Here is a 12034-nt window from a genome sequence, read left to right on the forward strand (position 1 = left end):
GTGGTGAGTATATTCCACCAGGAGAGGGATCCATCCTCCAGTTCAATTAATGTTTCTGTACCTTGCTGGTTATTGCTGGATCTGGTCAGTATCTGTAAAGTGTTTCCACGGCCATGTGAAGAACTGATCATTATTAAAATTAGTGGCCAGGGGTGGCAGAGTTCTGAATATCAACATTAATAATATTCATTTTGGGAAAAACATCATCTGGCATTAATTAATCTCTCCTTCGTAACAGCTGTGTGACATCACAGAGCAGGATGTGTGACATCATAGAGAGGGTTACACAGAACCACAGAGCAGGTTGCAGGATTGCCACATCACAGAGCAGGATGTGAGACTTCACAAAGAGGCTTGTGTGGCAATATAGAGTGTGAGCCAGCACAGAGTGGGCTGAGCGACAGAGTCAAAGTGGCTTTGTAACATCATAGAAGGGGATGTGAGACATCATTGAGAGGGTTTTTGACATCCCAGAGAGGAGATGTGACTCTGTAGAGAAGGCTGTGTGACACCATGCAGCTGTGAGCTCCAGCTGCAGAGAGCAGTGCAGAAGTCTGATGCAAGGAGCAGGGAGGGAAGCGCCAGGTGGGCAGTGAGAGGCATGGGGAGGTTGGGAGGGTGGGCAGTGAAGTTGTCCATTCAATGTGTGATGGTTTGGGGGTTACCCCGCCCCCCCACACTTTGTATTTGCCCCAGCTAACTCAGACGGACCCTGGGAATATAGATGAAGCAATTTATTTACAGCTAGCAGAATTTACAAGCAGCTATTTACAATATATACAGTTATATACAATTATATACAGAAATATACAAAAGGATAAACAATACAAAGGCACAACTCCCCTCCCAGAAACCTGAGTCCCCAGGAGGGGCTTTCAAACCACCCCAACACCTCCCCCGGCCCTCTCAACCTTACCCCAGTTCTCAGGAAGAAGAGAGGTGCGGCCAAGAGGTTAGGGAGCAAGGTTAGTAGGAGCAAGGTTAATGAGATGTGACTAGGTCTGAAGGCAAAGGCAGAAGAAGAAGTCAAAATGGAAAAAAAGTCTTTCTTCTTCCCAGAGTTCTCAGCGTGACTGTGAGCGAAGGAGACACCATGTTTTTCATTTCACTGCCTGTTATCAAGTTCTTTTACCAAAACATTCCAGCTTGCTTCTAACTAGCACACAATGTCAGCCCTCAAGGGACAGATTCTCCTGCCAGGCCAGACCTCCTGAGCAGACAGCCTGCAGCATTCTCACTTGCTGGGTGCTGCTTTCACTCTCCTCTCATCTGAGAGATAATCAAATACTTCCCTTTGCCATGAGCACTGAGCTGTGTTTGCTGCGTTTTGGCAGCTTAAAGGTAACTGCAGAGAGAAATACAGCTCCTGAGGGCACTTGGGGCTCAATGCATGAACTGGAGGAGCTACCAGGAGACTGAAGAGACCTCTCAAGAAGTCTAAGGCAGAAGAAAAACTCAAAGAACCTTGAAGCTTTGATGGGCCCCACTGAGGGTTGTTGCTGAGAAAGCCTCCCCAGGGACTTGTTAGAGCAGCTCCTTGGAGGCCATGAGTGCAGGGAGGCAAAGGCAAAGCGCAGGCCAGAAAAGCCTGGGCTTGGTTTGTGAAGCAGAAAGGCCAAGCCCTGACCCTCAGGCCTTGCCAAGGCAGATGCTGAGAGCCTCAAGACAAAGTTTCATCTCCCCAGCCATGGGAGCAGAAGCAACTGCCAGAGCCAAGGGCACAAAGACCTCAATCCTCCTGGGACTTTCAGCCTGGCCAGAGCCCTTGGCCATCCCTACTGCAGCCTGTCCTCTAATGTCCCATGCCTGCACCCCTTGCCCTTCAAGCTCCCATCTTGCTTCCCCAGCGAGCTCTCCCCCTGACAGTTCCACACCTTCCCTCAGGGCTCTCCACCCTTGCTGGAGTTGCCTTGGCACACAGCCAGACATGGGCTACCCACACTCCTGCCTCCCCTCTTGCACCACAGCTTTACCCTTTGAGTGACATTTCTGTCCTCAGCCCCAGCCTGAACCTTCCAAACTGCACTTCCTAAAGACTTCCTTCTCTGCCCACAGCCAAACAGAGCTCCAGCAGGTCACAGCAGCCTTGAGGCAGGAGCACAGCACTCCCTGAGCCTTCAGCTTCTTAGAGAGAGCCTTGAAAGTCCATCTGGCAGATCTTTTTCCTCCAGACCTCCTCTTTCAAGGCTTTGTGGCTGCTCCTGTGGCTCATGGCCCTTGCCCTGTGCCAGAGGCCAAGCAGAGTCAGTCAGGGGTGGAAATGGGTTACAGATGAGAGTTGAGAGCACAGGAAGGAGGTTTGAGGCTGAGGTGCCCATGGGAAGGCTGAAGGCTCAGAGATGCCTTTGAGTGCTGGGGCCCAGGCCAAGGCTGAGGAGTGCCTTTGGTGTCCTCTTGATGGTGCTGGGCAGGGTTCAGGTGAGGGCCAGCTGTGAGGAGCAGGGATTGGGTTGGGGCTGGGCTGAGTGCTGCAGCTAAGGCCAAGTGGTCAATGCAAAGGGTAAAGGCTGGGGCCAGGATGAGCAATGGAGGTAGAATTAAGGGCAGGGATGGTTTAGGGAGGGACTGAGGTTGAAGGGGTGAGGTGAGGAATGGGCTCAGCTCCTTTTGGGCAGAGCAGGGGCCTGAGGTCAGGGGAGGAGCAGTGGTTAGGCATATAGGGCTTGGGGACACTGGCTAGAGAGAGTGTGAGAGGCTCAAGGTGCATTGGGAGCGGATCAGGGCATCCAGTTTGTAATGGGACTGGGCCAAGTGAGTATGGGGAAGGTGTCTGAGGATCCAGTTTGCACTGGGAGAGAGGCCAGGCTGTGCTGAGAGGGGTGCTGGGAGTGGGCTACAATAGCAATTAGCAGTGGTAGAGAGCCAGGCCTGAACTGAGAAAGGGAAAACCAAAGCAGTTTGTACTGGTGTGTGGCCTGGTCTAGACTTGGGGGTGATCAGGAGGTCTGATTTGTACTAGGAAAGGTCCCAGAGTGCCCTGGGATGGTGCCAAGGGTCCAGCGAGTCCTGGGAAGGAGCACAGTGTGTACTGGGAGGGGTTCAGAGTATCCATGTCCCAATTGGAAGGGATCCAGTGAGTCCCAGGAGCATCCAGGGAATCCAGTTTGTGCTGCATGGTACCCCAGGCTATATTGGCCTCATTGCCTCCTTGTCCATCGTCAGGAGCCTGGCAGGGTCTGTGCCATAGTCCTTGTGGTGGAGAGTCCCAGGGGTCACAAAATGAGCTTGAGCATGTCCTGTCCTGTCCAGACATGTTTACCTGCCTGTCTGCATTGCAGCCAGAGGCAGGAAAACAGCACAAAAGAAACCCAGACAGCCCAGTCTGGTTTAGTCTGGTCACATGAGAGGGGTTCCATAAGGCCCACGCCCCTGTCGCGTGCAAGGTGTCTGCGCCCCCCATGTTTGGAGGAGAGCAGTCTGTGGGGCCTGACTTTTATGGGTATGTTTGGGTGACTGCCAGAGGTGATTGGGTGATTGTGTGGCCAATGAGACCATTAGCCTCGGGCACTGTGCTATAAAAGGGGGTGAACAGGTGAATAAGGAGCTTGCCTGCTCCTTCCTTCCTCGCTCACCTGCGCTTTGCCTCAGCCACCTCAGCCACCTCAGCCAGCAGCTGATTCCACATCACAGCCCAGGTGGAATTCACCACTGCACTTCTGTTGAACACTTTCCTGCCTATGCTTTGGGCCACAGACATTAGCACTGAGGACCAGTGAGTGTCCTGAATCCTTCACTGAAGCTGCTAAAGGAGTTTGGTTAACCTCACCAGAAGTGAATGAAGCTGCCAGACTCTGGGAAAGACATTTCTAAACCTTTCCAAATCCCATTGGGCAGAGACATTCTATGAAACAGTTCTGCTGACAGCACCCAAGAACTTGTGTGCAGAGTTGTAAATAAGTTTGGGGAATTCTCTTTGTATATATTAATAAATTATTTAATAACTTTTGCATCAGCCTCATTGCATTTCAGCCCAAACTCAGATCTCAACTGGCCCCTGCGTAACAGTCCTGCCCTTGGCATTGCTCCTGTCCACATGCTACTGCCTCAGCAAGTGCCCTGAGGACTGAGGGAGGGACAGGATCTCCCTTGCCAGGGTGTGGAGGTCAAGGCTTGGTCCTCTGGATTCATGAAAGCCCTCCAGGTGTGCTCAGCATCAGAGCCACCTTCCCCTGCTTGTGCTGACCTCTCAGCACTGCCTTCAGTTCTCTGCCCTAACCAGAGCCTGAGGACACCTTCCCAGTAGTGTCCTCACTGGGACCCATTAACAACTGCAAGAAACTTCAGAGTCTGAAGCTGGCTTCAACTTCTGGAGAGGTTTCATCATCTTCCTCTGAGTCTCTGAGGCTTACCTGGCACCAAAGCCACCAGAGAGGTCATTAACCTGCCCAGGGCTGCTCCTCTGCTGCTGATCTGGGCTGGTCTCCTGGGCTGCAGGGAGCTGCTGGCAAGTGGGCAGCACTGAAAAGAGACAGCTCTGTCCAGGAGCCACTCCTCTGCACAGCACAGCAGGGCTGAGGGCAGTGCCAGGGCATCTCAGGCAGATGAGGGTGGCAGAGAGAGCTTTGAGCTGGCCAGGACCAGGAGGATGCTGAGAGCTCACTGGAGCAGAAGTCACTGCAGTCCCTGACAAGGTGAGTCTGTGGGTGCAGGGCAGTGCAGCTACAGGTCCTGGAGGCATCTCCTGCAGCTGGCACAGCCACAGCTGATGAGCTCTGTAAGGAGGACTCCCTGCCCAGAGGCTCTCCTCAGGCCATTGTGAAGAGATGTGCAGCCCTGGGCTGCAGGCAGGGGTGGGCAGGGCTGTCCTGCAGAGCAGGGTCCCTGCAGCCCAGGGGCTGTGTGCTGGGGCAGGGACTCTGCTGCCTGCCAGCCTCAGCTCTCAGCCTGCCTGCAGAGCTCCCCATGGCACTGTGGGCAGAAGCTGAGGGTGGAAGAAGCCATCCCTGGCAGGGCAGGGCAGGGCACGGCAGAGACCTTCTGCTGAGCAGAGGCTGCTGCATGGGTCAGGTTTGCTCACAGTTGCAGCTCTCTCCTGGGCATTTCTGAGGGGTCTTTCCAGAAGAATAGGGCAGCCTTTCGTGGAAGGGAAGGAGTCTTGGCCCTGGAGTTTGCTCTCCTTGGTGGGCAGGGTGAGACTGGAATTTAGTTCTCCACTCTGCAGAAGACACTGAAGCCTCAGGTCCCCTTGGTGCTTCCCTGAGCTGCTCCTGAGTCTCTGCACAGCTCCAGATCAGCCTGGGCAGTGCCCAGATGCTGGGAGATGTCTGCAGGGCAGAGCTGAGCACACAGCAGGTGGGATGGGATCTGTCAGCAGGGAGCAGGGAGAGACCTGGGCACAGAGAAGTAGCTGGTGGCAGGGACAGCTGCAGGCAGCAGAGACATGGGCAGGCAGATGGAGAGGGATCTGCTGCCAAGCAGCCTGGCAAGGGGCATCAGGCAGCTCTGGGCCACTCTGCCCTGCAGACACTTTTCCCAGTGCAACCTTTTGGTCTCCTCTCCGACCCAGCAGAGGCAGTGCCCTCAAAGCTGTGGGCTCCAGCTCATGAGTCATGGCCTTGGCATCTGGACATGCAGCTGAGGCCTCCTGCAGTGTGCACACAGAAGGGTGACCAAAGCTCTTCAGTTGCAGCATTTGAGGTGCAGGGAGCACTGAGCAGGGCAAGGAGAAGGCTTCACACCAAGCCCCTCTGCCTTTGTGCCTTCTCCTCATTGTTTGCAGAGCTCTGCAGTGCTGCTCCCTGAGTCTCCCTCGAGCCACAGGACTCCTGCTGTGTGGGACTGGGGCTGGGCTGTGGTCACTTTGTGCTCTGACACTGACTCTGCAGGTCCTGCCCCGGAGGTGTCTTCATGGCAGCTGAGTGTCCAAGCTACATTGGAAGCTGTGCTGAAGCCTGCCAGTGGTTGGTGGGGATGGGGCATGAGCTAAGCTCTTCCTCACTCAGCTGAGGCAGAGGCTGTTCTGTGGGCACTGCACCTTTGTTTCCAGAGGGAAGTGTCCCCTAACTTGTCACTCCTTTTCCTCCTTGGACAGGTCTCCTTGGCCAGAGGCAGGCAATGTCCAACAGCAGCTCCATCAGCCACTTCCTCCTCCTGCTATTTGCAGGCACACAGCAGCTGCAGCTCCTGCACTTCTGCCTCTTCCTGGCCACCTACCTGGCTGCCCTCCTGGGCAACAGCCTCATCATCACCACCATCGCCTGGCACCACCACCTGCACACCCCCATGTACTTCTTCCTCCTCAACCTCGCCCTCCTTGACCTAGGCACCATCTCCACCACCGTGCCCAAGTCCCTGGCCAATTCCCTGAGGCACTCCAGGGCCATCTCCTATGTAGGATGTGCTGCTCAGGTCTTTTTCTTTCTCTTCTTCATTTCAGCAGAGTTTTCTCTCCTCACCATCATGGCCTACGACCGCTATGTTGCCATCTGCAGACCCCTGCACTATGGCACCCTCCTGGGCAGCAGAGCTTGTGCCCACATGGCAGCAGCTGCCTGGACCTGTGGCCTTCTCTATGCTCTGCTGCACACAGCCAATACATTTTCCCTGCCCCTCTGCCATGGCAATGCTGTGCACCAGTTCTTCTGTGAGATCCCCCAGATCCTCAAGCTCTCCTGCTCCACAGCCTACCTCAGGGAAGTTTGGCTCATTGTGGTCAGTGTTTGTTTAGCCTCTGTCTGCTTTGTGTTCATTGTGGTGTCCTATGTGCAGATCTTCAGGGCAGTGCTGAGGATGCCCTCTCAGCAGGGACGCCACAAAGCCTTTGCCACCTGCCTCCCTCACCTGGCTGTGCTCTCCCTCTTTATGATCACTGTCTCCTTTGCCTACCTGAAGCCTCCTTCCATCTCCCTCCCATACTGGAACCTGGTTGTGTCAGTTCTGTACTCAGTGGTGCCCCCAGCAGTGAACCCTCTCATCTACAGCCTGAGGAACCAGGAGCTGAAGGCTGCCCTGAGCAAACTGCTCCCTGGATGCTTTCAGAAGGAATAAACTCTTTGTCTCCTGCTGCAGAGCAGCTCTGGTGTTACTCAGAGCAGGCCCTGTCTGGCTTCTCCAGCTTTTGCTATTTGTGCTGGACATTTACTCTTTGTGGTGTTGCCATTAATCTCAGCCCATAGTCAATAAATAGGAGTGCACAGGCACACAAAGTGCTCAGCCGCTCAAACCCCTATGCTCAGACTCCATTGCAGAGCTCCGATGTTCAGAGGCTCAGACCCTCATGCTCTGACCCACTCCCAGCTCACCTGCCTATGTGCCTTTCTTGCAGGACTTACTTAGGCCTGCCTATATATATATATGTGGAGCCTATAGTCTCCAACCAGCTGTGCACATCTGCATGCCACTGTGTTATCAGGACCAGATCCTGCATTGCCTTTACCTACGGAGCTCAGCCTCCCAGCAGCTGCACATCCTGCATGCTGCTGCCTATCCTTGCCTGGTAAGTGCCACTGCTACTGAGATAACCAGGAGCAGACTCTGGATTGTCTGCACACACATGGCCTGTTAGCCATGTGAGAACTGTGCCAGAGACAGCACAATATCCTCCTCCTGTACCTGAGATTCCACCTGCTGGAGACCCTGGACACAGCATCCAGAAGAAGCCAGCAGCACCAAGGCAGAGATTACATCCTTCGCCAGGAGAATCAATTCACAGACTGTCATTTCCCTACAAGCTGGGAAGATTCATCCTTTCCCCTCAAGCCAGGAGGATTCCAGCCTCAAAGTCCATGGGCAGAGCTCCCCTGATGTCTGGACACTGGCATAGGCTGTGACGTAGCCCCGGAGGGTGATTATTGATTAATAAGAGTTGTGAGTAAAAGCTTTAATGCCTCTGTAATATCTGTGGTCTCTGCCACAGAGCAGAAGCAGTTTCCAGCTCACTCTGCTGGGCAAATAGCATAAAGACCCCAAAGGGCATTAAGCTGCAGGGAAAGCTCCTGTCTCTGTTAATAGTTGGAGTGTTTGCTGGTTGTTAATAAGTTCCTGTACATATTTTATCCTGGAAAGTTTTCATAACTGTGTAAAGAATCCTCTAATATTAATATACAGTGGTTGGGGGTGGCAGAGTCCAGAACATTGAGATTAATAAATATCTATTTTTACAGAATATTATCTCACCCCAATTAATTTCTCCCCTCTGCCAAATCCGGCCTAGGTGCTGAGAATCCACCTCCATGACACCTTCCAAGGACAGACCAAGCCTTGTCCCACTACAAACTGGATTCTTTGATCTCCTGCCAGCATAGACCTGGCAGCATCTCAGTCAAAACTGAGCCCCTTTAACCTCTCCCAGTACAGGCAGGACAAGCTCTGGTATGGACTGAATCCACTCTTCTGCTCCCAGTACAGACTGGACTCCATCCCAGTGCACATTGGTCCCCTGGTCCCATGGCAGTACTGCTTCAGTCTCATCCCAGTACAAACTTCACCCCTGATGCTCAGCACATACTGGATCCCTTTAAGCCCTCTCAGTACAGGCTGGGCCCTGTCACAGTAGAAACTGAATACCCTGACCCCCTCCCAGCACAGACTGGGCAATATACCAGGTCCAGCCTGGGTGCCTTTAAACTCTCCCAGTGCAGTCTGGGCAAGTCACATTACAAACTGGATCCTCTGATCCCATTCCACTACAGACTCGATCCCATCTCTGTCCAAACTGGATCCCATTAAAGTCTCCAAGGACAGACTTGGCCTTGTCCCAGTTTAATTTGTTCTCCTAATGCCTTCCCAACACAGACTGGGCTGCAATCCAGTACAAACTGGATCCCCTTCACCCTTCCAGGACTGCCTGGATTCCTCCAAATGCACAATGGATTCTCTGACCCCTCCCAGTACACCCTGAACTCACTCCCAGTACAACCTGCACCCCTCAGTACCATCCCACTTCACTCTGGATCTTTTCTAGCATAAATTGTTCTGAAGGGGTTTTAGGGGATGAAATATGAGGCCGAATTTTAAAGGGTTTAAATAACTTAATATTATATACACAAGGAATTCCCCCTTTTCCCCAAACTTATCTACAGTTACCCTACACAAGTTCTTTGTACGCAGTTGGAACTATTTTACAGAATGTCTATTTACAGCAGAAATCAGGAATTTAGTAGAGGTTTGGAAAGGTTTGGACAGAGAGCCTGCAGCATGAAATTGCCACTGGTAAAATTACTGAGAGTCTAATGCTGTCTGAGTTGAGATCGCTCAGTTACTCACTGGCTGGAGTCACAGTTTCGGTGACCCCAAATATGTATAGCAAAAGCCACATTGTTAACCAGTATCACAGTATCACAGTATCACCAAGGTTGGAAGAGACCTCACAGATCATCAAGTCCAACCCTTTACCACAGTGCCCAAGGCTAGACCATGGCACCAAGTGCCACATCCAACCTTGCCTTGAACTGCCCGAGGGACGACGACTCCACCACCTCCCCAGGCAGCCCATTCCAGTGTCCAACAACTCTCCCAGTGAAGAACTTTCTCCTCACCTTGAGCCTAAATTTCCCCTGGTGCAGCCTGAGGCTGTATCCTCTTGTTCTGGTGCTGGCCACCTGAGAGAAGAGAGTAACCTCCCCCTGGCCACAACCACCCTTCAAGTAGTTGTAGACAGTAATAAGGTCACCCCTGAGCCTCCTCTTCTCCAGGCTAAACAACCCCAGCTCCCTCAGCCTCTCCTCGTAGGGCTTGTGCTCAAGGCCTCTCCCCAGCCTCGTCGCCCTTCTCTGGACACGCTCAAGCTTCTCAGTGTCCTTCCTAAACTGGGGGGCCCAGAACTGGACACAGTACTCAAGGTGTGGTCTAACCAGTGCAGAGTACAGGGGCAGAATGACCTCCCTGCTCCTGCTGACCACACCATTCCTGATGCAGGCCAGGATGCCACTGGCTCTCTTGGCCGCCTGGGCACACTGCTGGCTCATGTTCAGCACCCCCAGATCCCTCTCTGTTTGGCTGCTCTCCAGCCGCTCCGACCCCAGCCTGTATCTCTGCATGGGGTTGTTGTGGCCAAAGTGCATCACCCTGCACTTGGAGCTATTGAATGCCATCCCATTAGCCTCTGCCCATCTGTCCAGGTGGTCAAGGTCCCACTGCAGAGCCCTTCTGCCCTCCAACTCAGCCACATCTGTCCCCAGCTTAGTGTCATCTGCAAACTTGCTGATGACTGACTCCATGCCCTCATCCAGATCATCTATGAAGATGTTAAAGAGGATGGGGCCCAGCACCGATCCCTGAGGGACACCACTAGTGACAGCCGTCAGCTGGATGTGGCACCATTCACCACCACTCTCTGGGTCCGGCCCTCCAGCCAGTTCCTAACCCAGCACAGAGTGTTGCCATACAAGCCGTGGGCTGATAGCTTAGCCAGCAGTTTGCTGTGGGGGACAGTGTCAAAGGCCTTGCTGAAGTCCAGATAGAGCACATCCACAGGCCTCCCCACATCCACCAAGTGGGTCACCTGATCATAGAGGGAGATCTGGTTCGAGAGGCAGGATCTGCCCTTCCTAAACCCAGACCCTCGTGGGTCTGAATAGTTCAGTTCAGGGATTATTGGGGTGCGCTGTCTCGAGGCTCCATGGGCATGATCAAGCTGGGAAAGATGGGCTGGGGGGCAGCTGGCCAGGAGCGCCTTAGTAGAATTTTCCCTGGGCCGGTGCGAAGTGTTGTGGGCTGGAATCATGCAGCGGTGGTCGGTCCCAAAAAGCAGCAAAGCAGCTAGGAGCGACAGGTGGAGGAGATGGGGAGAGGTGGCAGGAACACTGAATTGTCCCTTTTATGAGGTTTGACCCCGAGATTGATGGTCCTTGGCCACAATTCTGTCCAATAAGGGTCTGGCAGCAGGCCAAAACATACCAAATAAGGTGAAATCCACGGGTCCAGTACCCCCAAATATGGATGGGGCTCAGGTGGATCCCCTCCACCCCAGGCGCGTGAGCTTACACAACGTGTTTACTTCAACCTTGCAAGCAGGCAGGTGAGATTCGAAGGCACCAGGCTCATTGTGCCCCTTTGTCCCCCTTAATTTGTTTTCCCCAGGTTTGGGCAGGACAACACCTTTTGGGGGGACAACATGTCCGGGCAAGAATAGATTTGTAAACATGGCCATTTGGGGCCTGTGCACCCTACACCACACCCTGATGCTCCTGGGACTCACTGGATCCCTTCCAACTGGAAAATGGATACTCTGAACCCCTTCCAGTACACACTGTGCTCCTTCCCAGGACTCGCTGGATCCTTGGCACCATCCCAGGGCACTCTGGGACCTTTCCTAGTACAAATCAGACCTCCTGATCACCCCCAAGTCTAGACCAGGCCACACACCAGTACAAACTGCTTTGGTTTTCCCTTTCTCAGTTCAGGCCTGGCTCTCTACCACTGCTAATTGCTATTGTAGCCCACTCCCAGCACCCCTCTCAGCACAGCCTGGCCTCTCTCCAAGTGCAAACTGAATCCTCAGACACCTTCCCCATACTCACTTGGCCCAGTCCCATTACAAACTGGATGCCCTGATCCGCTCCCAATGCACCTTGAGCCTCTCACACTCTCTCTAGCCAGTGTCCCCAAGCCCTATATGCCTAACCACTGCTCCTCCCCTGACCTCAGGCCCCTGCTCTACCCAAAAGGAGCTGAGCCCATTCCTCACCTCACCCCTTCAACCTCAGCCCCTCCCTAAACCATCCCTGCCCTTAATTCTACCTCCATTGCTCATCCTGGCCCCAGCCTTTACCCTTTGCATTGACCACTTGGCCTTAGCTGCAGCACTCAGCCCAGCCCCAACCCAATCCCTGCTCCTCACAGCTGGCCCTCACCTGAACCCTGCCCAGCACCATCAAGAGGACACCACAGGCTCACCTCAGCCTTGGCCTGAGCCCCAGCACTCAAATGCATCTCTGAGCCTTCAGCCTTCCCATGGGCACCTCAGCCTCAAACCTCCTTCCTGTGCTCTCAACTCTCATCTGTAACCCATTTCCACCCCTGACTGACTCTGCTTGGCCTCTGGCACAGGGCAAGGGCCATGGGCCACAGGAGCAGTCACATGGCCTTGAAGGAG

General features: G+C 53.7%; 2 protein-coding genes across 2 annotated transcripts in view; both read left to right on the plus strand.

The window, feature by feature from the left end:
* Positions 1-12034, plus strand: part of LOC135174134 (gastrula zinc finger protein XlCGF17.1-like) — an 872006-nt gene that overhangs the window by 527770 nt on the left and 332202 nt on the right. The window lies entirely within an intron of this gene.
* On the plus strand, positions 6055-6987 carry LOC135174142 (olfactory receptor 14A16-like). Its single transcript, XM_064141383.1, has one exon. It carries the CDS (start codon positions 6055-6057, stop codon positions 6985-6987), a length of 933 nt encoding a protein of 310 aa, XP_063997453.1.

This window comes from Pogoniulus pusillus, unplaced genomic scaffold, assembly GCF_015220805.1.
Source record: "Pogoniulus pusillus isolate bPogPus1 unplaced genomic scaffold, bPogPus1.pri scaffold_47_arrow_ctg1, whole genome shotgun sequence".
In the NCBI taxonomy this organism is placed as follows: Eukaryota; Metazoa; Chordata; class Aves; order Piciformes; family Lybiidae; genus Pogoniulus; species Pogoniulus pusillus.